General features: G+C 43.2%; 1 protein-coding gene across 5 annotated transcripts in view; it reads right to left on the bottom strand.

The window, feature by feature from the left end:
- The window catches only part of LOC129867329 (polyamine-transporting ATPase 13A3-like), a 61,826-nt gene that overhangs the window by 26,042 nt on the left and 7,983 nt on the right, over window positions 1–27,801 (bottom strand). For all 5 annotated transcript variants that reach the window (XM_055940657.1, XM_055940658.1, XM_055940659.1 and 2 more), the window contains 6 exons: window positions 3,115–3,199; window positions 2,645–2,818; window positions 1,851–2,030; window positions 1,585–1,655; window positions 1,277–1,360; window positions 604–673 (listed from right to left, as the gene is read on the bottom strand). In XM_055940657.1, coding sequence (XP_055796632.1) covers window positions 604–673; window positions 1,277–1,360; window positions 1,585–1,655; window positions 1,851–2,030; window positions 2,645–2,818; window positions 3,115–3,165 — 630 coding nt within the window. In that variant the 5' untranslated portion in view covers window positions 3,166–3,199. The remainder of the gene's footprint in view (window positions 1–603; window positions 674–1,276; window positions 1,361–1,584; window positions 1,656–1,850; window positions 2,031–2,644; window positions 2,819–3,114; window positions 3,200–27,801) is intronic.

Raw genomic sequence — 27,801 nt, 5'->3', positions numbered from 1 at the left:
AAGCCCTATAGCAGACTAACCATAATATGTCATGTTTGGCTCAATAGTGTGAAAAGGGTATAAATGTGAAATATCTCTTGACACATATGGTTCAATTTGTTTCTTTATACAGAGAGTCAGAGAGGGAGACAAACAGAGACATGGAGACTGTCGCAGAGACCGTGGGGTCAAAGAGAGCGAGAGAGACGTCAGAGAGATAGAAAGACAATAAGGAGCTGAGAGGAACTGCGGAGGTGGAAAATGCTGTTTTACTGCCATTGTTGGCCCTGTTCACAGTGTTCACTCATTAGACTAAAGACAACCTCCCTGCAACAACTCAGAATCTAAATCTGTCTGGTCAGAAAAAAAGCTTAAAGCCAAGTTGGCTTCCATTCAACAGAACTTTCCCATTAGAATGCCAGGCACAGAAGCTCATTATCTTGATCATTATCTCAGCTAAATTAGCTATTGATTTCGATAGGCACCTTTGGATGTAAATAATTCATATAGACTTATGTTATCAATTAGGTGTCAGAGAAAATGAGCTCTGGTAAGAAAATCAAGCATCCTTTAAGTAGTGGGTATGAACACCTAATTCCCATTTACACCCAAAACCTCTCCTACCTCTTTGATTAGCAGCTTGAAAACTGAAGGCACTTTCACTGCAATTTCATTCACTCCGAAAAACAGTCTCCTGTGGGAAAGCACGAGAGAAGGTTGAACATTTACAGTTCAAACTAACAACTCATTCAACTTTATAACAAATGTCTGTCTCTCACACACACAGACACAATGTGTCTAATAAAACCATTGATAAGGTGTGACACTGACAGTGCTACATTAAGTAGGTCAGAGTCACACACATGAACACACCCTACCTCCCTCTAGATGCTGGGTGAGTGACACATGGGGAACAGAAGGCCAGCTCTGAGCAGACTGACATCCAACAGGGCTATTAGAAGGTGTTGTCAGGGCTTTGTAAGGTGACTGGGCATTGTAAGTCTGGGCGTCTAAGGTGACAGAGAGGCTGCTGTAGCCTGCAGTGGTATAACAGTATCTGCTTTCAACCGTGAAGTCTGGCACTGGGGGATGGGGGTAATGAATCTACCGTAGGAAGGTCAGGGTTAAGTGTAATAGAGTAACAATATACATTTTGCTGGTATCAGTACCACCTTTGAGTGACTTAGCTAATGCACCAAAACCAAGCATTCCTATGGGGTGAATTTAACCTCAACACATTACATTGCTCAAACCATCATGACCTTTCACTCTGTACAAGGTGTTTGGTATAACTTACCTGTACTCCTGCTGGTTGCTGGTGAGCCCCGTGCTGTGCTCTGAGTGGACGGTGGAACAGGTCACCTCTCGGTCCTCCAGGCCCCTGTGGTGTGTGTGTGTGTGTGTGTGTGTGTGTGTGTGTGTGTGTGTGTGTGTGTGTGTGTGTGTGTGTGTGTGTGTGTGTGTGTGTGTGTGTGTGTGTGTGTGTGTGTGTGAAAGAAGGGAAACAGGGCCTCCATTAGAACATTTACTTGGACACGCATTACACAAACCATTTGGAAAGTATCCAGGTCACTGGCTATAATAATGGTCTGTTAAATTTCTTACGTTAATACTTCAAAATTTTGGACCTCGTCGTTCCAGTAGTACTTTGTGCTATGGAGTGTAAAATAGCGAATCTGAAGGGAGAAATAAATAAAAATGTTATCAAAAATAACTAAGGCAGAAACTTTTTTGATTTGTGCTTTTCCCTCCCCATTTCATTGACCATAAAGGTGTATACTTTTGAGAGTGAATGTATGTGAGAAAGAAACCGGTAAAGAAAGCAAAAAAGACAGTCGTGTGTTATTGTGTGTGCCATCGCGTGGTATTACCTGAGTGGGTTGGTACTCTGCGTACTTCCTGATTAACTCCTGGGTGAAGCCGTCCGAGGGGTGGGGGGAGTGTCCATTGGCCATGGGGGGAGTGGTCTGAGTCTCCAGGCTGTCAAAGGGGTTCTTTCCAGGGGCCAGCATCACACGCACCTTGGCCAGGAACCAGCGCTTAAAGTCATCCTGAGACACACATATACCATCAGCGGTGACAGGTTCTCTGGTATTCACGTATTTGGACAGTGAAGCTAAATTTCCTTCGTATGTGAAGAGCCTATGATTCAGTGAAGGACAGTTAGATTTTGATGCATTATACGTGTTTGTACAGGTGGTGCAAAAAGTCAGATTGACACCTTAAGTCAACTTCTCTCATATCCTACAGTAGGAAGGAACATTGATATGATTGATAAGATTCCCAATAAGTATTTAATGGTGACGTGTGTCCTGAAAGTGGCCATTGTGATTACCATGGAAGTTTCGATGCTAATTGTTTACGTCACATTTTTTGTTGAATGTTGGCTGTATTTCATGAACCTACACAAATCCATAGTGTCAGGAAATCCTTATAAACCTTTGCTCATTGGTGTGGAGAGGTGTGGTTATTAAGGATTGTCCAGTAACACATGACTTATGTTTGAATAAGACAATACTTAATTAAGAACTAATAAATGGCTTATAAGATACTTATAAATACGCTAACAAACTACAAATTGGTGGCTGATAAATCTACTTTAAAATGAAGTGTTATGAAAATATTCAGATTGGTTGTCGCCGTGGTGAAGAGGACATTGGCCTACGGTGGATTGGAGCAGCACCACTTCGGCCTCTCTGACGGTGGTCCGGGTGCAGGTGGCCTTCACACACCACTCTGGCATCCAGTAGAGCAGCAGCAGGAGGAAACCCCCTGTACACAGCACCCCCAGGCTCACCACTGCCACACGCCACCGACACACACGGTACCCCTGGAGCTCCTAGCGGGGGCCAGAGGGGACGGTTAAAATGGCAGTTCATATGGGGTCATCAGGGGAGTTTGAGTCAAGTTTTAACGTGAGTTTGTATACCATTTGATTTGAATAAACTATTAGGCGTTGGCATATGTGCAATTCAGAAAGAGAGAGAGAGCGAGAAAGAAAGAGAGCGAGAGCGAGAAAGAAAGAGCGCGAGAGCGAGAAAGAAAGAGCGCGAGAGAGCAGGAGGGGTAGGAAGAGCGGGAGGGAAAAGAGAGCGGGAGGGAAAGAACTCGAGGAGGTAAAATAAGGACACACACCATCTCATCCTCCTCATCCTTATTCACGATCTTCAGTTCTTCCTTCTCCATTCTGCAGATAAGTCACCAAGCCCACAGAGCACAGCTTCATTGAAACAAGAACACAATGACACCACTACATGAGAATGTGAGTCTTCCCCAGTATGAGAGGAAAAGTATATCCCAGAGTATGTGTCCAACCCAGTGCATACCAGAACATCAATCAACCACACCACTAGTGTAGCGACTGAAACCAGAACCATATACACACAGACATCTGAATGAATGAATGATGAACTAGAACAGATCGGACAGGGCTGGAATATTTGGGAGCAAACATTAGGGCTGGGAATTGCCAGGGACCTCACAATACGATATTATCACGATTCTTAGGTGCCAATACAATATGTATTTGATACTGAAATATTATTGTGATTTGATGTTCAAAACATATTATTCACTATTAGGGTTTCACATTTTGGGGAATATTCAGAGGTGAAAACTTTCCGTGGGAATTAACAGGAATATATGGGAATTAATATTAATACCATTTCAAATATATATGTTTATTTGCATTGGATATATTTACCATATCATATGGAGACAAACATAAACCTTTTACCGTATCATAAGTAGACAATTGCAAATTATTAAATCCTTCCAATAAAAATAAAAAACAACATAGTTACGAAAATAACTTTAATTGATTGAGTGGACTCTTCACATGGGATGATTTCACTGAACAACAAAAGGGAATATTGAATGATCCCCAATGATCCATCGCATCTCCCAAAAACGTTTTCAACATACATCTATAAAATTCCTTAACTATTTATCGTAGATTGAATTGTATTTGGGGAAACAATTTTTTTCCCTAATCTTTACAGGAAAATGCCACGGGCACTATCTGATGTGTGGAGACATTTCACTGCAGCTAATGTAGAAGGAAAAGCTGTGTACATTTTGCAAATACTGTGCTAAATCATATGTGAAGAATGCAACAAAGATGCACAATCATCTGGCCAAGTGCATAAAGTTCCCTCAGCATCTCACAACAAGCAACATCTGACAAAAGTCCCTGTACTTCTATTCGAGGTGAAGTACAGGGACTTTATCCTTATCGATAACAACAGCTCATGGTCCTCATGGAATCAAAAGTGTTTTTGACTCAATGGAGGAACGTAGTCAGAAATGCTGATGAATGCCTTGCTCAAGCTGTGTATTGCAACTGGTTCACCTCTGATGCTCACAGGCAATGTGTATTTGAAGAGATTTCTGAATGTTCTTCACCCAGCATACACCCCTCCAACCAGACATGCTTTATCTACTCATTTGCTGGATGCAGAGTTCAACAGAGTTCAAGTGAAGGTCAAGCAAATCATAGAGATAGCAGACTGTATTGCAATCATCTCTGATGGGTGGTTGAATGTTCGTGGGCAAGGAATAATTAACTACATCATCTCCACCCCTCAACCAGCATTCCACAAGAGCACAGATACAAGGGACAACAGACACACCGGTCTCTACAATGCAGATGTCATCAATGACCTTGGACCACAGAAGGTATTTGCACTGGTGACAGACAATGCTGTGAACATGAAGGCAGCTTGGTCTAAAGTGGAGGAGTCCTACCCTCACATCACACCCATTGACTGTGCTGCTCATGCATTGAATCTGCTCCTCAAGGACATCATGGCACTGAACAATGGATACACTCTACAAGAGAGCCAAGGAAATGGTTAGGTATGTGAAGGGTCATCAAGTTATAGCAGCAATCTACCTCACCAAGCAAAGTGTGAAGAATAAGAACACAACATTGAAGCTGCCCACCAACACCCGTTGGGGTGGTGTTGTTATCATGTTTGACAGTCTCCTGGAGGGGAAGGAGTCTCTCCAAGAAATGGCCATATCACAGTCTGCCAATATCAAGAGGATCCTCCTGGATGATGTATTTTGGGAGAGAGTGGTAAGCAGCCTGAAACCTATAGCAGTAGCCATTGCACAGATTGAGGGAGACCATGCCATCCTGTCTGATGTTCAGACTCTGCTTGCAGATGTAGGAGAAGAAATCTGTACTGCCCTGCCCACTTCACTGTTGCTCAAAGCAGAGGAAACTGCAGTTCTGAAATGCATCAAAAAGTGTGAAGACTTCTGCCTGAAGCCCATACAAGCCGCAGCGTACATGTTGGACCCCAAGTATGCTGGCAAGAGCATCCTGTCTGGCGCAGAGATCAACAGGGCCTATGGTGTCATCACTACTGTGTCCCGCCACCTTGGCCTGGATGAGGGCAAGGTTCTTGGCAGTCTGGCAAAGTACACTTCCAAGCAAGGGCTTTGGGATGGAGATACAATATGGCAGTCGTGCCAACATATCTCATCAGCCAGCTGTTGGAAGGGACTTCGTGGATCTGAGGCTCTTTCCCCTGTTGCCTCAATCATCCTCCAAATCCCACCAACATCAGCCGCCTCAGAGCGCAACTGGTCCTTGTTTGGGAACACACACACCAAAGCATGCAACAGGCTGACCAATACAAGGGTTGAAAATTGGTGGCTATCCGGGCAAATTAGGCTTCCTCAACAAGGTTGGAAAGTGACAATGAAGATGAGGCGTCAAGAGTGATGTTCAAGAGGTGTTCATTGAGGAGGTCAATGGAAGCCTGAGAGGAAGACAACCAAAGCTTTAGTTTCTAGACTATAATTTTACAGATGTATGTTGAAACCGTTTTTGGGAGATGCAATGGATCAGTGGGGATCATTCAATATTCCCTTTCTTTTGTTGTTCAGTGAAATCATTCCATGTGAAGAGTCAACTCATTTAATTAAAGTTCTATTCGTAACTAAAACGTCTTTTTACATTTCTATTGGAAGGATTTAAAAACTTGCAATTATGTCTACTTATGATAAGGTAAAAGGTTCACTTTTCCAAATGATATGGTAATTATATCAATGCAAAAAAACATCTACATTTAAATGGTATTAATATTAACATGCATATATTCCTGTTAATTCCCACAAAGATTCCACCTCTGAATATTCCCTAACCCTAGTCCTTTACCCTAACCCTGGCTACCTACTAGTCGCACGTATGACCAAAATATGTTATCACGGTAAACCTTTTTTTTGTTGAGAAGTTATGACAGTATTTGACGGTATTTATGTTTTTGAATAATACAAGTTCAGAATTTCCTTTTATGAGTAGGGAATGACCCTAGGGTGGAAAAACATACAGTTGAAGTCGGAAGTTTACATACAATTAGGTTGGAGTCATTAAAACTACATATTCAACCACTCCACAAATTTCTTGTTAACAAACTATAGTTTTGACAAGTTGGTTAGGACATCTACTTTGTGCATGACACAAGTCATTTTTCCAACAATTGTTTATAGACAGATTTCACTTATAATTCACTGTATCACAATTCCAGTGGGTCAGAGGTTTACATACACTAAGTTGACTGTGCCTTTAAACAGCTTGGAAAAAGCCAAAAAATGATGTCATGGCTTTAGAAGCTTCTGATAGGCTAATTGACATCATTTGAGTCAATTGGAGGTGTACCTGTGGATGTATTTCAAGGCCTACCTTCAAACTCAGTGCCTTTTTACTTGACATCATGGGAAAATCAAAAGAAAAGATTGTAGACCTTCACAAGTCTGGTTCATCCTTGGGAGCAATTTCCAAACGCCTGAAGGTACCATGTTCATCTGTACAAACAATAGTACGCAAGTATAAACACCATGGGACCACGTAGCCGTCACACCGCTCAGGAAGGAGAGGCGTTCTGTCTCCTAGAGATTAATATACTTTGGTGCAAATCAATCCTAGAACAGCAAAGGACCTTGTGATGATACTGGAGGAAACGGGTACAAAAGTATCTATATCCACAGTAAAACGAGTCCTATAAATCGACATAACCTGAAAGGCCGCTCAGCAAGGAAGAAGCCAATGCTCCAAAACCACCATAAAAAAAAGCCAGACTACGTTTGCAACTGCACACGGGAACAAAGATCATACTTTTTGGAGAAATGTCCTCTGGTTTGATGAAACAAAATTAGAACTGTTTAGACATAATGACCATCATTATGTTTGGAGGAAGCTTGCAAGCCGAAGAACACCATCCCAACCGTGAAGCACGGGGTGGCAGCATCATGTTGTGTGGGTGCTTTGCTGCAGGAGGGACTGGTGCACTTCACAAAATAGATGGCATCATGAGGCAGGACAATTATGTGGATATATTGAAGCAAGACATCAGTCAGGAAGTTAAAGCTTGGTCGCAAATGGGTCTTCCAAATGGACAATGACCCAAAGCATACTTCCAAAGTTGTGGCAAAACGTCTTAAGGACAACAAAGTCAAGGTATTGGAGTGGCCATCACAAAGCCCTGACCTCAATCCCATGGAAAATTTGTGGGCAGAACTGAAAAGGAATGTGCGAGCAAGGATGCCTACAAACCTGACTCAGTTACACAAGCTCTGTCAGGAGGAAAGGGACAAAATTCACCCAACTTATTGTGGGAAGCTTGTGGAAGGCTACCTAAAACATTGGACCCACGTTAAACAATCGAACGCTGCCCACTCCTTGGCCGGTCCTGGCAATAGGACCTCAGGAACCTACCCACATCCTGGTTTACTCTCTCCACCTGCCCGTTACTCTCGGGGTAAAAACCTGAGGTAAGGCTGACCGAGACCCCCAGACGTTCCATGAACGCCCTCCAGACCCTCGACGTGAACTGGGGACCTCAGACACTACATCCTCAGTAGTGCCGGAAGACGTGTGTAAACAAGGCCTCCGCAGTCTGTAGGGCCGTAGGGAGACCGGGCCAAGGGAGGAGACGACAGGACTTCGAAAAATGATCCACAACTACCAGGATCATGGTGTTACCCTGTGAGAGAGGAAGATCGGTCAGGAAATCTACCGACAGGTGCTACCAAGGCCGTTGCAGAACGGGTAAGGGTTGTAACTTACCTCTGGGCAAGTGCCTAGGAGCCTTGCACTGGGCGCACACCGAGCAGGAGGAAACTCTCACGTCCGTAGCCAAAGTGGGCCACCAGTACTTCCCACTAAGACAGCACACCGTCTGACCGATACCAGGATGACCAGAGGAGGGTGACGTGTGGGCCCAATAGATCAGCCGGTCACTTCAACTCAATACGGTGCAGTCGTCCTGTCCCCTTTGCAGAAAAGCATCCCCAAAGAATGATGTTTCCACCTCCATGCTTCACGGTTGGGATGGTGTTCTTGGGGTTGTACTCATCCTTCTTCTTCCTCCAAACACAGCGAGTGGAGTTCAGACCAAAAAGCTCTATTTTTGTCTCATCAGACCACATGACCTTCTCCCATTCCTCCTCTGGATCATCCAGATGGTCATTGGCAAACTTCAGACGGGCCTGGACATGCGCTGGCTTGAGCAGGTGGACCTTGCGTGCGCTGCAGGATTTTAATCCATGACGGCGTAGTGTGTTACTGATGGTTTTCTTTGAGACTCTGGTCCCAGCTCTCTTCAGGTCATTGACCAGGTCCTGCCGTGTAGTTCTGGGCTGATCCCTCACCTTCCTCATGATCATTGATGCCCCACGAGGTGAGATCTCGCATGGAGCCCCAGACCGATGGTGATTGACCGTCATCTTGAACTTCTTCCATTTTCTAATAATTGCGCCAACAGTTGCTGCCTTCTCACCAAGCTGCTTGCCTATTGTCCTGTAGCCCATCCCAGCCTTGTGCAGGTCTACAATTTTATCCCTGATGTCCTTACACAGCTCTCTGGTCTTGGCCATTGTGGAGAGGTTGGAGTCTGTTTGATTGAGTGTGTGGACAGGTGTCTTTTATACAGGTAACGAGTTCAAACAGGTGCAGTTAATACAGGTAATGAGTGGAGAACAGGAGGGCTTCTTAAAGAAAAACTAACAGGTCTGTGAGAGCCGGAATTCTTACTGGTTGGTAGGTGATCAAATACTTATGTCATGCAATAAAATGCAAGTTAATTACTTAAAAATCATACAATGCGATTTTCGTTTTAGATTCCGTCTCTCACAGTTGAAGTGTACCTATGATAAAAATGACAGACCTCTACATGCTTTGTAAGTAGGAAAACCTGCAAAATCGGCAGTGTATCAAATACTTGTTCTCCCCACCGTATATACACACAAATCCAATGTGACAAATCCAATGGATGATGCTGCCTCAAATTACCCCAGTGCTCTGCTTTGTGCATTGACTTCAGTGCCAACCATCCAGCAATGTTTAACAATGAATGGCCTCAAAAGTCCCATACTTTAAATTTGTATATTTTTTTTCACCTTTATTTAACCAGGTAGGCTAGTTGAGAACAAGTTCTCATTTACAACTGCGACCTGGCCAAGATAAAGCAAAGCAGTGTGACACAGACAACACCCCGATACTGGTATACTGTCAACACTTGGGGTGTCCAACTAACTTTGTCCTGGGGGCTGCATTTGGTCTTCAATGAGGTCCGGAAGGCCGCAATGGAAATTGGTTATATCTCTTTGCGGTCAAAATTAGCAAAGAAATTGTGCGTTATTCATCATTTTTTGAATTTCAAATGCTCACTAACTGTTTAGCTTGAATTGAGATGATTATTAGCGAACAGGACACAGTCAAGAAACTAAGTCATTTTAAAGTATCTTGAGTTCGTCCCCGTCCCCCAAACTACCAGCGGGCCGGCTTGGACCCTCTCTCGGGCTGGATCCGGCACTCGGGTCATATGTTTGACACCCCTGGTATAAACTGTTATGAAATGTCTACTTGTTTTTATTAGACCACCCATGTCATTTTCACACAAACTAGAGGGTGACCTGCCCAGCTCCCCGTCGCCTGCCACGGGATCCTGACCTGCTGTTAAATAGTAGGAAGGGCTTGTTCCCAAGAAAAATATCCCGCTGTGTGCCAGGGGAAGAAAGGGCCAGAGAGCTGGGGGCAGATAAGATCAGGGCCGGGGGCCAGTGGCACAGGGCAGGGGCACGTTGCAGAGGGACGGACCAACGCCCAACCCACTGCTCCAGCGCCGGCCCTGACAGTCAGCCAGGGTAAGTCCCTCTGATGGGGAGAGAGGGAGCAAAGAAGGGGGGCCCATCTCTTTTCCCTTGCGTCGCTCCATTGTTTATACGATGGCATGTTCTGCCAAAAGTCTTTCAAAACGCTGCCGGCCGGCCTCCCTTTGGGCCTTGAGAAAAGACAGTCCCTTGAGAGCACAGGCAAAGTGTCTGCTCAGAGGCCTTGTTGGGGTAGGAATAGTCTCTGTAGTCTGTACCATAGAGTGACCTACACTGTGTATGTGGAAGCAGGAGGCACCTGCTGTGTGCAATGCTTCAATGGGGCTTGACCTATATGTTGCTGCACAACTACGGAATCTGTTTAATGTGTTTTTAGTGGACACACAGTGATGATTATAATAACCACTGGCAATAAAAAGCTTGTCGGTTTCCAATGTTATCTGGCAAGCTTAATCCTGTAAGAGCGACAGAGTTGGAGCCTTTTGTCCTTATGAGTGCTGTGTGTTTGCACAGCCCCCGCTACAGATATACATGAACTCATCGGGATTCTGTCCAGCATGATATGACACCAGCCCAGCGATGGTAAAACCCACCCTGTTTATGTTGGGGATGTGTTTAAACGTGCATCTCCCTTGCTGCAGCTAATCCCTGACATGCACGGGCTAGCCTGTTTTCTCCCTTAGCCCCCCTCTCAGCAATTAGCCCAGATAAATAATCTGGCCTTCAAGCACCACACTACCAGCACATGTACAAGGAGAGGATGGACCTCCCTCTGGGTTAACCAGGCTTGCTATTGTAAAAAATATATACACTGCTCAAAAAAATAAAGGGAACACATAAACAACACAATGTAACTCCAAGTCAATCACACTTCTGTGAAATCAAACTTTCCACTTAGGAAGCAACACTGATTGACAATAAATTTCACATGCTGTTGTGCAAATGGAATAGACAACAGGTGGAAATTATAGGCAATTAGCAAGACACCCCCAATAAAGGAGTGGTTCTGCAGGTGGTGACCACAGACCACTTCTCAGTTCCTATGCTTCCTGGCTGATGTTTTGGTCACTTTTGAATTCTGGCAGTGCTTTCACTCTAGTGGTAGCATGAGACGGAGTCTACAACCCACACAAGTGGCTCAGGTAGTGCAGCTCATCCCGGATGGCACATCAATGCGAGCTGTGGCAAGAAGGTTTGCTGTGTCTGTCAGCGTAGTGTCCAGAGCATGGAGGCGCTACCAGGAGACAGGCCAGTACATCAGGAGACGTGGAGGAGGCCGTAGGAGGGCAACAAGCCAGCAGCAGGACCGCTACCTCCGCCTTTGAGCAGGAGGAGCACTGCCAGAGCCCTGCAAAATGACCTCCAGCAGGCCACAAATGTGCATGTGTCTACTCAAACGGTCAGAAACAGACTCCATGAGGGTGGTATGAGGGCCCGACGTCCACAGGTGGGGGTTGTGCTTACAGCCCAACACCGTGCAGGACGTTTGGCATTTGCCAGAGAACACCAAGAGTGGCAAATTCGCCACTGGCGCCCTGTGCTCTTCACAGATGAAAGCAGGTTCACACTGAGCACATGTGACAGAGTCTAGAGACGCCGTGGAGAATGTTCTGCTGCCTGCAACATCCTCCAGCATGACCGGTTTGGCAGTGGGTCAGGCATGGTGTGGGGTGGCATTTCTTTGGGGGGGGGGGGGGGGGGGGGGGCGCACAGCCCTCCATGTGCTCGCCAGAGGTAGCCTGACTGCCATTAGGTACCGAGATGAGATCCTCAGACCCCTTGTGAGACCATATGCTGGTGCGGTTGGCCCTGGGTTCCTCCTAATGCAAGACAATGCTAGACCTCATGTGGCTGGAGTGTGTCAGCAGTTCCTGCAAGAGGAAGGCATTGATGCTATGGACTGGCCCGCCCGTTCCCCAGACCTGAATCCAATTGAGCACATCTGGGACATCATGTCTCGCTCCATCCACCAACAGACTGTCCAGGAGTTGGCGGATGCTTTAGTCCAGGTCTGGGAGGAGATCCCTCAGGAGACCATCCACCACCTCATCAGGAGCATGCCCAGGCGTTGTAGGGAGGTCATACAGGCACGTGGAGGCCACACACACTACTGAGCCTCATTGACTTGTTTTAAGGACATTACATCAAAGTTGGATCAGCCTGTAGTGTGGTTTTCCACTAATAATTTTGAGTATGACTCCAAATCCAAACCTCCATGGGTTGATAAATTTGATTTCCATTGATACATTGTGTGATTTTGTTGTCAGCACATTCAACTATGTAAAGAAAAAAAGTATTTAATAAGAATATTTAATTCATTCAGATCTAGGATGTGTTATTTTAGTGTTCCCTTTATTTTTTTGAGCAGTGTATGTTTTAATTAAGTGTTTATTTTCATTGCTACCCAGTGCACCTGGCACAATGCCTTTTTAAATGTGGGGAATTTCAACCTTCTGCCACCATACTCTCGTGGGCATCTTGAAGTCTGATGCGGTCATCCATCGGGAAGCCTTCTGTAGTGACTTCCTGGTCCCTTGCTTTGGGCATCGTTCCCATCATGTTGTCAGAATATGTGATAAAACATTCCATGGGTTATTCGGTTGGATTTCAGTCTGGGGCTGATATGTTGCTGATGTTGGAAGCTTTGATTGAAAGAAGTTGATGTAAGGGAATGCAGTCACTTCATGACCAAAACACTGGGGAAGTTTTAGAGTGGAGCAATCAGGCCCTTGGGAGGTTAGCTAATTGTTTTGAAACAGACTGTTGCTGCAGACACTACACATATTGTTGATTGAATAGATGTTTATTTAGCCAGCTGCACGTTCTGTAGCATCTTGCTGCATCTTTGATTCTCCTTTTATCGTTGGCTGTCCTGGTTTATTCCAACTGCCCGTTGACCTTTTTGTCCCTGACATTCCCCTTCAACACCGTCCTCTCTGGTACAGAGGCCTGGGTCAGGTTCAACTCATACAGGTGGCGGGAGCCTTCAAGATCATTGCAGAACACATCCACACACACACAGACTCCTGAGTCATCAGATGGGTGTTACTCAATGCCCCCCATGCCTCTTCTCTCTCCCTCTCAGCTGTCCTACAGGGCTGGCCAGCTGTTGGGAAAGGAGCTTGTCATTGTCTGTGGGAGTGTTCCATACTGGGTGTCACAGCTGCGCCACTCATGTGCTCTCAGGTCAACCGGCTGTCTGTGACTGTAGGACCCCGCATAGGCAAGCCCAGTCATACGCAAGCCCACTGTCATACAGTAGGGATACATAGACTGTCAGAGCTAGAAACACAAGCATTTTGCTACACCCGCAACAACATCTGCTAAACACGTGTATGTGACCAATAACATTTTATTTTATTTCGTTTGGCAAACTCGAGTAGGAGAGTGTGATTGGGGGGGGGGGGGGTTATGTTATTTTGAATTATATTATACAGATACTTTGACTGCAAGTAGGGTTGCACATTTTGGGGAATATTCAGAGGTGGACACTTTCCGTGGGATTTAACAGGAATATATGCAAATTAATATTAATACGATTTAAAATGTAGATGTTTTTTTGCATTGGACATATTTACCATATCATATAGAGACAGAAACATAAAGGTAAAAGTAGACATAATTCCAAATGATTAAATCCTTCCAATAGATTTAAATGAAAAAAAAATATTTAGTTATGAATTTAACTTTAATTAAATGAGTTGACTCTTCACATGGGATGATTTCACTGAACAACAAAAGAAAACAAATATTGAAAGATCCTCAATGATCCATTGCATCTCCCAAAAACATTTTCAACATATATCTGTAAAATTATAGTCTAGAAACTAAAGCTTTGGTTGTCTTCCTCTCAGGCTTCCATGTCTTCTCCCTGGACCCCCTCCCTGGACCTCTCGACGCCTCATCTTCATTGTCAACCCTTGTATTGGTCAGCCTGTTGCGTGCTTTGTTGTGTGTGTGTGTGTTCCCAAACAAGGACCAGTTGCGCTCTGAGGCGGCTGATGTTGGTGGGATTTGGAGGATGATTGAGGCAACAGGGGAAAGAGCCTCAGCTCCACAAAGTCCCTTCCACCAGCTGGCTGATGAGATACAATATGGCAGTCGTGCCAACGTATCTCCATTCCAAAGCCCTTGCTTGGAAGTGAACTTTGCAAGACTGCCAAGAACCTTGCCCTCATCCAGGCCAAGGTGGCAAGACACGGTAGTGATGACACCATAGGCCTTGTTGATCTCTGCGCCAGACAGGATGCTCTTGCCAGCATACTTGGGGTCCAACATGTACATAGCAGCGTGTATGGGCTTCAGGCAGAAGTCTTCAGAACTGCAGTTTCCTCTGCTTGGAGCAACATTGAAGTGGGCAGGGCAGTACGGATTTCTGCAAGCAGAGTGAACATCAGACAAGATGGCATGGACTCCCTCAATCTGTGCAATTGCTACTGCTATAGGTTTCAGGAGTTTCAGGCTGCTTACCACTCTCCCAAAATACATCATCCAGGAGGATTCTCTTGATGTTGGCAAACTGATCTGGCCATTTCTTGGAGACTACTTCCCCTCCAGGAGACTGTCAAACATGATAACACCACCCCAACGGGTGTTGCTGGGCAGCTTCAATGTGGTGCTCTTATTCTTCACACTTTGCTTGGTGAGGTAGATTGCTGCTATAACTTGACGACCCTTCACATACCTAACCATTTCCTTGGCTCTCTTGTAGAGTGTATCCATTGTTTTCAGTGCCATGTCGTCCTTGAGGAGCAGATTCAATGCATGAGCAGCACAGCCAATGGATGTGATGTGAGGGTAGGACTCCTCCACTTTAGACCAAGCAGTTTTTTTTTCACAGCATTGTCTGTCATCTGTGCAAATACCTTCTGTGGTTTAAAGTCATTGATGACTGCCTTCAGCTCATCTGCAATGTAGAGACCGGTGCGTCTGTTGTCTCGTGTCTGTGCTCTTTTAGAATACTGGTTGAGGGGTGCAGATGATGTAGTTAATTATTTCTTGCCCACGAACATTCAACCACCCATCAGAGATGATTGCAATACAGTCTGCTATCTCTGATTTGCTTGACCTTCACTTGAACTCTGCATCCAGGAAATGAGTAGATAAAGCATGTCTGGTTGGAGGGGTGTATGCTGGGTGAAGAACATTCAGAAATCTCTTCAAATACACATTGCCTGTGAGCATCAGAGGTGAACCAGTTGCATACACAGCTCGAGCAAGACATTCATCAGCATTTCACTGACTACGTTCCTCCATTGAGTCAAAAACACTTCTGATTCCAGGAGGACCATGAGCTGTTGCTATCGATAAGGTATCTGATTCATCATTTTCACCTCGAATAGAAGTACAGGGACTTTTGTCAGAGGTTGCTTGTTGTGAGCGCTGAGGGAACTTTATGCACTTGGCCAGATGATTCTGCATCTTTGTTGCATTCTTCACATATGATTTAGCACAGTATTTGCAAAATGTACACAGCTTTTCCTTCTACATTAGCTGCAGTGAAATGTCTCCACACATCAGATAGTGCCCGTGGCATTTTCCTGTAAAGATTATTTAAATAATAAATAAATACTACTCTATCTACAGATAAATAGTTAAGCAGTTAGATTAAACAACTTCTTTGTAAGATAAATGTTTTTAAATGAAACATGTTTGGAAACAGGTGAATTAACACTCAGTTAGCAGGCTCAAGCAAGCTAAAACCCACATGGTAGCAAAAACTAACCAGTAGAAATTGTTAAAAGATTAGAAATGATTTAAAACACACTTTGCTGTAGGCTACTATTTACTAGTTAACAAAAAATAATGTATGTCACAGAAAATATATTCACCCCACCCAGTATTGTAATCAAAACTTACCAGAAAGTATGTTGTCCTTGGCTCAGACAGTGTAGTAGTGTGGGCTGAATAGCATCTCATTAGTGTGCAAGATCTTGAGAATCAGCTGTGCATGTGATGGAAGAATGCACTGTGCATGCAGAGGGTTGCAATTCCATTGAATTTGGGATAGTTTCACAAAACAATATCCAACAAGACCTAGGATTGCCTTGTGTATCCCACAAAAAAGGTTCACTGTTATAAGCTAACTTTTTTGCTGAATTTAAGCAAAATTCCCCAAATTCCCGGGCTCAACTTCCAATGGAAAATATCCAGAAATATAACGGGAAAGTTTCCGACCCTTTGCAACCCTAAAAAGGGACTTCCGCACATCACGGACAAACCCGAACCACGTTTTACAACAGGCTAACGGACACACAGTTCCACAGGCAATTTGTAGTTGTACTTCATTTAGCCTTTTCTACAAGTGACTCAAACAAAGCTTGGTTTTCTAACAACGTTCTGAGTGAAATCAGTTCAATACTTTCAAATAGGCCTGGACGATATGATGATATATATATATATCGTGTGACGATAGAAAAACGTCTATTCTTTTATAGTATGCTCATCGTTTATTTAGTTGTGTTGCAAATCACACTTTACGGCAATATTTTTTGACAATACACACAAGTGCCGTGTGGAAGGAAATTTGCAACACAAAAAAATATTGAGGAGAGTGAACATGACACAGAGCACGTACCTAAAAGAGTGGCTACTTCGGTCGCATGGACGTGATTTGGGTATGAAAAGTCTGACACGGACCAGAAAACCGTCCTCTGCAAAATATGCCGCAGGCCGGTCAAGACAACAGGCTCAAACACCTCTAATTAGCCTCTTACCACCCACGCAAGAATCATGTGAAACAGTACGGAGAGAGTCTACGGATGAGATGCAAAAGTACAGTAGAGTGCTCAAAACAAACCCCCGACTCTGACGTTGCAAGAGGCTTTTGCCCGCAGCACACCATATGGCAAAGAATCAAGAAGATGGAAGGCGATAACAGCTGCCGTTACAACTTACATCTGCAAAAACGTGGCCCCAAATTTACACGGTCGAGAAACAGGGGTTCCGTGAGTTGGTGCGAACACTCGACCCAAGGTACCAGATGCAAATTGATATGTAACAAAATAACATGCAAAACAGGCAAGACCCCAAACATATATATTTACCTTTTCAGATTTTATAATTAATATATTTTGTTACATGCTTAAATGAAAATTTGCACAAAGGTTCTAAATAAAAGGAGAAATAATCAGAGGGGGCGGCAGCGTAGCCTAGTGGTTAGAGCGTTGGACTAGTAACCGTTGGACTAGTTGCAAGTTCAAATCCCCGAACTGACAACGTACAAATCTGTCGTTCTGCCCCTGAACAAGGCAGTTAACCTGTTTGGGCTGCAGGGGCAGTATTGAGTAGCCGGATAAAAGGTGCCCATTTCAAATGGCCTTGTACTCAATTCTTGCTCGTACAATTTGCATATTATTATTACTATTGGATAGAAAACACTAGTTTCTAAAACCGTTTGATATATATCTGTGAGTAAAACAGAACTCCTTTTGCAGCAAACTTCCTGACAGGAAGTGGAAAATCTGAAATTGATGCTCTCTTCTAGGGGCTGCCTATATAGGTCCTTGATATTTATTTCAATACATGCACTTCATACGTCTTCCACTAGATGTCGACAAGGAGTGAGAGAAGAAATGGAGTGAATAACTTGATCTGGGCTCGTATAAATGCTCTTTGTATGACTTGTCACCAGTTTCCTGTTTTCTGGAGAGCGCGTCAAGGGACCTGGATTTGCCTTCTGATAAGCTGTCGTTATGGACGACTAATATCTCCGGCTTTGATTTTATTTGACACGTGACAATATCATCGTAAAGTATGTTTTCAATATAGTTTTATTAGATTACTGAATTTTTTTCGGGAGTTTTGCCGTGTTCCGTTCTCTTCCGTTTGTTGACATGGAGAGATTCGCGCCACTTGGCCAGTGTGCTTGCTAAATCGAGAGGGAAAAAGGCCGTTCTAAATCCAAACAACGATTGTTCCCGACAAAGGACCCCTTGTACAACATTCTGATGAAAGATCAGCAAAAGTAGGAAACATTTTGATGCTATTTCATATATCTGTCGAACATGTTGTGCTAGTCGTTTGCGCCCAGCTTTTGGGTACTCTCTCGCTATACCTAAGCTGGATGTCGTAATGAAGTTATTTTTAGAATTCTAACACGGCGATTGCATTAAGAACTAGTGTATCTATAATTTCCTATACAACATGTATTTTTTAGTTATGTTTATGAATAGCTATTTGGTCAGAATATGTGTCAGAAAAAGTGTCAGAAAAATATTCGGACGTTGTGGGAAAAAGATGCTACGTTAGCACAATGTATAACCACTGATTTCAGCTCTAAATATGCACATTTTCGAACAAAACATAAGTGTATGTATAACGTGATGTTATAGAACTGTCATCTGATGAAGCTTATCAAGGTTAGTCAAATTATTTTTCTTTTGCTGGTTTGTTACGATCGCTAACTTTTGCTACTGGGAAATGGCTTGTGTTTCTGGCTATTGTGGTAAGCTAATATAACGCTATATTGTGTTTTCGCTGTAAAACACTTAAGAAATCGGAAATATTGGCTGGAATCACAAGATGCCTGTCTTTCATTTGCTGTACACCATGTATTTTTCAGAAATGTTTTATGATGAGTATATAGGTATTTGACGTTGGTGTCTAATTATTCTGGCTGCTTTCGGTGCAATTTCTGATTGTAGCTGCAATGTAAACTATGATTTATACCTGAAATATGCACATTTTTCGAACAAAACATAGATTTATTGAATAACATGTTATAAGACTGTCATCTGATGAAGTTGTTTGTTGGTTAGTTTGGTTGGTTCTTGGTTAGTTAGGTTGGCTTTGTGCATGCTACCTGTGCTGTGAAAAATGTCTGTCCTTTTTTGTATTTGGTGGTGAGCTAACATAAATATGTGCTGTTTTCGCTGTAAAACATTTTAAAAATCGGACATGTTGGCTGGATTCACAAGATGTGTACCTTTCATTTGCTGTATTGGGACTTGTTAATGTGTGAAAGTTAAATATTTCTAAAAAATATATTTTGAATTTCGTGCCCTGCACTTGAAGTGGCTGTTGTCATATTGTGGCCGGCCTCGGGCTTGCAGCCAGAAGAAGTTATGCCACTGTTCCTAGGCCGTCATTGAAAATAAGAATTTGTTTTTAACTGACTTGCCTAGTTAAATAAAGTTAAAATTAAAATGAGTAAGTACCTTTTAATTGTTATATTCAAAATATAATAAGAAATAGGCCTTTAAATGTGGTCATTTTATATAAACGATTTATTCACTGAATTTACAGAGAATGTGCTATATTGTGATATGTATCGTTATATGAAATGAATTACGGAATATGAGATTTTGGCCATATTGCCCTACTTTCAAATGTGCTGAGGTGTACTGAGATACTTGTTTACCAACATCATCAGATGTATATATTCATATGTATAGCCTACGTGGCTGATAGATCACAACCATCCGGCCCCTCCAACCTGATAATCACCTTCATGTGATTCATCCACAGACTGGGACTCTGTTCAGTCTTTACCCAGCAGGTTTGTTTTGTATTCTTTAACATTTTTGTCCTAAATGTCACGAGCAAGTTTGTTCTCAGGATGAAAACAGTTGTGATGGCAGCCGGGCAGATTTGTACACGCCACTCTATGGTTGAGCACTCTCTGTCATCAAGGAGGCTTTTCTTAGGCAGCAGCAACAATTCAGCCACCTCACACCGGCTCCATACATTTCAAAACAACCTGAATGAAAGGCTTGACTTCAGGGAAACCAAGCCTTCAAAAACCAGTAACTCAGCTATTTGGATGGCTCAGACGAGACAGACGCCAGTCCTTCTCTTCCCTCTCCTGTTCTTGGACACTGGGAGAGAATAGCTAACAATAAGCCCTGACCTAATGACGGCGGTCATAATTCATGGAAGCATTTGGAGGAAAAGTGTTTTGTTGCAGTCATGCTCTCAACTCAATATGCTTTCTTTATCACTTCCCCTCCTAATCACAGGGCTTTGTTCCCGGCCGTGCTAACATTCAGTGGTAGATCACCCCCCCGCCAGTGGCCTTGGGCTTGGTCACCTGCTCTCAGATCAGCTCTGGCCAGGACCCTGGACCCCCTGCCTCGACTCGCAGGTCAGCTCTGCCTTGGCTTTTGTTCTAGTGTGAACCCCCCTCTTGATAGAGCCTCTACTGAGCCAAATACCAGACAAGGTACTGTGAAATCCATGGTTGCAATTCATGTGTCCCTCTCTCGACTGTACATTTTGTGGTATGAGTTTAATTCAAAAAAAGAGCAAACATTTCTGTTAAACAGGTGCAATTAAAGTTGAATTGATTGTATACAAGTTTAAAATGTATCTTAGTTGTCTAGAGGTGAAGTAGAAAATAAATTTAAAAAAGCTTAACGTTTTAACAGAAAATAAAGAGCACTGGCCTTTTGCAAATGTTTATGCAGTGCTGAACTTAATCTCAACCTGTCAAAACAACATGACTCACCTAGTCAAACTCACCTTAAGATGCAGTAGGACTCCCTAACTCTAAGCCATAGCCCAAAGTCGTAGTCAGGTCTCACTCAATCTTATTAGTGTCAAGATGAGGGACTCAAGTAATCCTAAGTGGAGACCGCTCAAACTCTATATCTCAGAACAGACAAGACCATGGAGCTAATGTTAGAGATGGCATTCATACACCAACCAGGACGGGGGGGGGATACAATATATAATAAAAAAATAAAAATAAGAAATGAGATCAGGGAGTGAGGTTAAAAAGGTCCAATGCAGCCATTATCTCAATATCAAATTATTTCTGGGTAACAAGTACCTTACTCTGTTTCCAATTAAAATGGTCAAAAATAAAGCAATTTCTCAAGCAAGGATTTTCCTGGGAGTGGTATGAGTGGAGGTGAGAAAAATGAAAACTAGATGTTATTGGCAGAGGTTCGGAACTCTTTCTTATTGGTCTATTAACTAATTTAACACCTGGTGTCACCAGGCAGGCCAAAACTCCATCCCACCAGGCAGAAATTTTAGGCAGTCTTCAAAACAGGGAAGTGTAGAAATATATAAAACACAGAAAAATAGTTTGACTGCACTGGGCCCTAAAGGAGAATCCTGAGATGACACCCTGGCTAGAGGTATGTGTAGGCCAGGAGGTGTGTGTAGGCCAGGAGAGAGGAACCCATAGAGGAGAAGACAAAAACAAAATGTAGACATCAAAACGGCCGTGGAGCCCTAAATCAGGCCACATGCTCCTGGATTGGCAGTGGCATGGCCCTACAGCCTGGGAAAAACTGCTGATAACACCCTCAGAGATTAAGCTATATTTTTACATAAGAGACACACGCTTCTTGGCACGGAGTATCCCTCGGAACGGCAAGTGTAGGTCCTCGGAACAAACCGAGGAACTCTTTATGAATTAATTTTGTAATACAAAAAACACGACAGAGGTAATGACTTCCCTCTGATCCTGAACTAGCTAGCTAGATCTCTAGGTAAGTGCCTTTCAAGGAGAGACATGCTTGATAAGCACTTCAAAGTGGAAGGAGGTCCACATATATCACAAGTCTATGTCCACATGCAACAGTGAGGCTATAAAACCCACTGGGTTTAGTGAGTATACATGTGAGGACTCAACCCTAGGGATATCGTTTCAGCGTGCCATAACATCTCACTTCAATGTTCAGTCCTTGAGGGCACAAGTTTGGACTCCTCATTTTGGCAGAAAAGCTTGTCTCTCTGGTTCACGCCGGTGTGCAAAATTTCACGGTTGTTTCTATTTTAAATCTAAAGCTCTTAATCACGCTCTAAGTGATGGGGGTTGCTGGTTTGTTGGAGGTAAACCGCAGGGCCGGGACTAGAAAGGCCTCCCTATCTGCAACGTGGCCCGGGGGCTCGGAGTGCAAACAGTGCCGGGCTGCTGAAGGGACTTGCATCATGTCAGAATATTTCTCGTCCCAACATTGGCAGACCTTCTGTCATAGGCTGCTGTATTTCAGCTCACCTGTGAAACGTACACAGGCCTAGGGGAGATTGGCGCTGTGCTTCCCAAGCCTTCACTAACCACCTACAAATCTCCAGTTTGGCCAGGACATCCTGTATGCATTTGAAAATGCCAGAAAGCAGGGAGTTCAGGGGTCAACTGGGCAAGGTCAATAAGAGGCATTTCTAACCGTGATCCTGAACCCTGCAGCCAGACGCAGAAAAACAACAAGGAACTGGTCTTTACATCCTGAGAATGAAATAGACATTATCAATGGGATACAAATCAAGGCGAAAAATGATGCTGAAGAGCCTTGCATCAAGATTCTCTGCAGTTGGAGCATTCATGAGGAAACTAAGAAGGCCAAGAGGAGACTGTCAAGTCTTAACTTAAACTAAAGCTGATACAGCCAGGCTAATCTCCTATTATCAAAGATTTAGCCTACCTCCAAGATGCCTCATTACAGAAAATAAAAATAAATATAGGCTAGTAGAAATAATTTATTCCTCCCAAGCAGTTTAGCTATTTTTTTAAATAAACGCATTTCCTGTTCACTTTTATCCTAAGGTTTACTCGAGTTCCTTGATTTGGGGTAAACCCTAATTTCCTTAACTTCTTATGGCTGCAATCCCGGTAACGGGATGATTTGACAACATCCAGTGAAAGTGCAGGGCGCCAAATTCAAAACAGAAATCTCATAATTAAAATTCCTCAGACATACATGTGTCTTATACCATTTTAAAAGGTAATCTTGTTGTTAATCCCACCAAAGTGTCCGATTTCAAATATGCTTTTCAGCGAAAGCACTACAAACGATTATGTTAGGTCACACCAAACCACAATAAGCACAGCCATTTTTCCAGCGAAAGATAGTAGTCACAAAAAGAAGAGAGAATTAATCACTAATCTTTGATGATCTTCATCAGATGACACTCATAGGACATTATGTTACACAATACATTTATGTTTTGTTCGATAATGTGCATATTTATATCCACAAATCTCGGTTTACATTGGCGCCATGTTCAGAAATGCCTCCAAAATATCCGGAGAAATTGCAGAGAGCCATGTCAAATAACAGAAATACTCATCATAAACTTTGATGAAAGATACATGTTTTACACAGAATTAAAGATAAACTTGTTCTTAATGCAACCGCTGTGTCGGATTTAAAAAAAACTTTACGGAAAAAGCACACCATGCAATAATCTGAGACGGCGCTCAGATTTAACAACATTTCTCTGTCATGTTGGAGTCAACAGAAATACGAAATGACATCCGAAATATTCCCTTACCTTCGATCATCTTCATCAGAATGAACTCCCAGGAATCCTAGTTCCACAATAAATCGTTGTTTTGTTCGATAATGTCCATTACTTATGTCCAAGTAGCTACCATGTATAGTACACGTCCAAACGCTCGCGCAAATGCAGGCAAACGTCAGACGAAAACTTCAAAAAGTTATATTACAAGTCGAATAAACTGGTCAAACTAAGTAGAGAATCAATCTTCAGGATGTTGTTATCATATATATCCAATAACGTTCCAACCTGAGCATTCCTTCTGTCTGTAGAAGTTATGGAACGCAAGGCGATATGAGGAATGCGCGTGACCAGGAAATGGCAATCTGCCAGACCACTGACTTATTCCCCTCACATCCGGCCCCACAACACAGTATAAACTTCATTCAACGTTCTACCGACTGTTGACATCTAGTGGAAGGCGTAGGAAGTGCAAACAGATCCATATATTACAGTGAATTGAATAGGCGATGAGTTGAAAATCAACCAGCCTCAGAATTCTCACTTCCTGTTTGGATTTTTTCTCAGTTTTTTTGCCTGCCATATGAGTTCTCACCACATTCTTTTGGAGAGACTGGAAACCCAAATTGGTCTACACGGACAAGTTCTGGTAGCGCCTCCATGCTCTGGACACTACGCTGACAGACACAGCAAACCTTCTTGCCACAGCTCGCATTTATGTGCAATCCTGGATGAGCTGCACTACCTGAGTGGGTTGTAGACTCCGTCTCATGCTACCACTAGAGTGAAAGCACCGCCAGCATTCAAAAGTGACCAAAACATCAGCCAGGAAGCATAGGAACTGAGAAGTGGTGTGGTCACCATCTGCAGAACCATTCATTTTTTGGGGGTGTCTTGCTAATTGCCTATAATTTCCACCTTTTGTCTATTCCATTTGCACAACAGCATGTGAAATTTATTGTCAATCAGTGTTGCTTCCTAAGTGGACAGTTTGATTTCACAGAAGTGTGATTGACTTGGAGTTACATTGTGTTGTTTAAGTGTTCCCTTTATTTTTTTGAGCAGTGTATTACTCCAGTGCTAGCGTCCCTACACTGGCTTCCTGTTAAGGCAAGGGCTGATTTCAAGGTTTTACTGTTAACCTATAAAGCGTTACACGGGCTTGCTCCTACCTATCTTTCCGAGTTGGTCCTGCCGTACATACCTACACGTACGCTACGGTCACAAGACGCAGGCCTCCTAATTGTCCCTAGAATTTCTAAGCAAACAGCTGGAGGCAGGGCTTTCTCCTATAGATCTCCATTTTTATGGAACGGTCTGCATACCCATGTGAGAGACGCAGACTCGGTCTCAACCTTTAAGTCTTTACTGAAGACTTATCTCTTCAGTAGGTCATATGATTGAGTGTAGTCTGGCCCAGGAGTGTGAAGGTGAACGGAAAGGCTCTGGAGCAACGAACCACCCTTGCTGTCTCTGCCTGGCCGGTTCCCCTCTCTCCACTGGGATTCTCTGCCTCTAACCCTATTACAGGGGCTGAGTCACTGGCTTACTGGTGCTCTTTCATGCCGTCCCTAGGAGGGGGTTGAGTGGGTTGAGTTACTGAAGTGATCTTCCTGTCTGGGTTGGCGCCCCCCTTGGTTTGTGCTGTGGTGGAGATCTTTGTGGGCTATACTCGGCCTTGTCTCAGGATTGTAAATTGGTGGTTGAAGATATCCCTCTAGTGGTGCGGGGGCTGTGCTTTGGCAAAGTGGGTGGGGTTATATCCTTCCTGTTTGGCCCTGTCCGGGGGTATCATCGGATGGGGCCACAGTGTCTCCTGAACCCTCCTGTCTCAGCCTCCAGTATTTATGCTGCAGTAGTTTATGTGTCGGGGGGCTAGTGTCAGTTGGTTATATCTGGAGTACTTCTCCTGTCTTATCCAGTGTCCTGTGTGAATTTAAGTATGCTCTCTAATTCTCTCCTCTCTTTCTTTCTCTCTCTCGGAGGACCTGAGCCCTAGGACCATACGTCAGGACTACCGGCCATGATGACTCCTTGCTGTCCCCAGTCCACCTGGCCTTGCTGCTATTCCAGTTTCAACTGTTCTGCCTGCGGTTATGGAACCCCTACCTGTCCCAGACCTGCTGTTTTCAACTCTTAATGATCGGCTATGAAAAGCCAACTGACATTTATTCCTGATTATTATTTGACCATGCTTGTCACTTATGAACATTATGAACATCTTGGCCATGTTCTGTTATAATCTCCACCCGGCACAGCCAGAAGAGGACTGGCCACCCCTCATAGCCTGGTTCCTCTAGGTTTCTTCCTAGGTTTTGGCCTTTCTAGGGAGTTTTTCCTAGCCACCGTGCTCCTACACCTGCATTGCTTGCTGTTTGGGGTTTTAGGCTGGGTTTCTGTACAGCACTTCGAGATATTAGCTGATGTACGAAGGGCTATATAAAATAAACTTGATTTGATTCTGTTATACTCACAGACATAATTCAAACAGTTTTAGAAACTTCAGAGTGTTTTCTATCCAATACTAATAATAATATGCATATATTAGTAACTGGGACTGAGGGGCAGGCCGTTTACTCTGGGCACCTTTCATCCAAGCGACTCAATACTGCCCCTGCAGCCAGTTGGCTGCACCAAGTGAAGGCCAGAAATGACTAAATGAGTAAATGCTCCAGGGAGAGAGGTCTCATGATGATTTGGCATTTCAAAGAGTGACTCATCCTTCCCAATTAAAGGATGATTGTGACAATATAATCCTCATAATCATAGTATCATATCCCTGAAAGGGAATAGTGAATCAGTCAGTAGTAAAAACCCACTATGGGTCAACAGAACCTACAGCATCATATTTAGTTTGGCCAGTCTTAGCCATGACCGGTGAACCACCACAGGAAAGGTCAGACTCATACTTAAAGCCACACAAATAATGGGTTAATCATTGGTATGACAGCACCTCTGGACAGTTAGAAAAGAAATACCATTAACAATATCTGCCTTAGTTAGGCTAGACTTGAGCATATTTCTAAAATGACAAACTAGGCGGGCAAAAGCAGTGAGGGAGGAGCGCCCTTCTTAAAAGCTAACATTAAATATGCGCTGCTCAGTCATGTTGTCAACAACAGAGCAGGATACATTTTCAGAAACATAGAACATATCTTTTCGATAAAACATGTTTGAAATGTCAAGTTAGTCTTTATCTGCCTTCCCAATAAAAACTAAAAGCAATCATTTTTGAATTTGAAAACACAGAATCCTACTCATTACTCTGAATGCATTTGTTTTGAGTAGACATCACAATCGGCTAAAACAGGCCACCTGGCTCACGCCCGGGAGGCAGCCCGGTTCCAAAATAAGATTATACCATGTAGGCATACAGTATCAAAGGATATTGATACTGTATGCCTACTAATACAAAGAGCAAAAAAAATGGAAGGAACCGGAAAGAAAGTTGCGCATATTATATTTTTGCAGAGTTCCATATAGTTCTCCACTTCCTTCTATTCAACCTTCATTCATTGCTTTTACATTGATCATATCTACTAGAAAAACACCCACAAATTTCTATACACTCATGGATAATGTTTATTCTCAAGCCCTGAAGAGCATTTCAATGGACAAAAGAAAATATGCTATGTCACAAAACATGACCACTACGTCACTTCCACAGAAGTAGAATGTGGTTTAGCCAACAGGAACAATAAGCTAACCTACTTAACTAGAAACAACTGTCGGCTTTAATTGATTTTTCATTATCATTCATTTTGAATAAGAATCCAGATTCAACAATGAATGAATGTCCCACATAATGTGAACTAATTTAAAAGAGAGTAATGTATGACAGAAAAATGCAGATAATTTCCAAACCAAGCTGTATCCGTCTAAAAATCTAAATACAATTCAACCATCAAGCTTAAAATCATGGGAAGAAATTATTTACCAATGATGTCTAACCTGCATCAAACCAGTGTGTAGTACAGAGTAACTATCGCTGTAACAAAAATGGAGAAAGCATAGTATACACTACAGAAGGAAACATTGATATGACTAACTGGCACTGACTATCATCCAATCAAAAACAAAAAACTATAATGAACATTGGGGTTCAGTGTTTCGGTAGTGTCAACTGTCATTCAAAAAGCTGGCCATCAGTTGTGAAAGCTATAGCTAGCTGACTGACTTGACAGGTAGCTGAGCTGGCAAGTTCACTTGTTTACAGCTGAGAGAGAAAACTGCCAAAAGAAATCTAACAATCAAGTTTACCTCCCCATTCTCCAGCTGACAACTCTCGAGTTACATTGTTGAATGATTTCTAGTGCTCCCACTGAGTCAGTCAGTACATGGAAAAGAGAATAACGTTGGTCACACTTACTTATAATCATTATTTAAAATTGCTTATTCACATCCTGGGCCGTGTGATGTTGCGCTGTCTGTGTATGACCCATCTTGTGGCAAATCCTAATCATTCTGCGATGATGGAATGCACATGTAGACCGGCCAGTGAGCCAGACA

Source organism: Salvelinus fontinalis, chromosome 12 (genome assembly GCF_029448725.1).
Source record: "Salvelinus fontinalis isolate EN_2023a chromosome 12, ASM2944872v1, whole genome shotgun sequence".
Taxonomy (NCBI): domain Eukaryota; kingdom Metazoa; phylum Chordata; class Actinopteri; order Salmoniformes; family Salmonidae; genus Salvelinus; species Salvelinus fontinalis.
The sequence above is the reverse complement of the archived record's forward strand: the minus strand, read 5'-3'. Positions and strand labels throughout refer to the sequence as shown.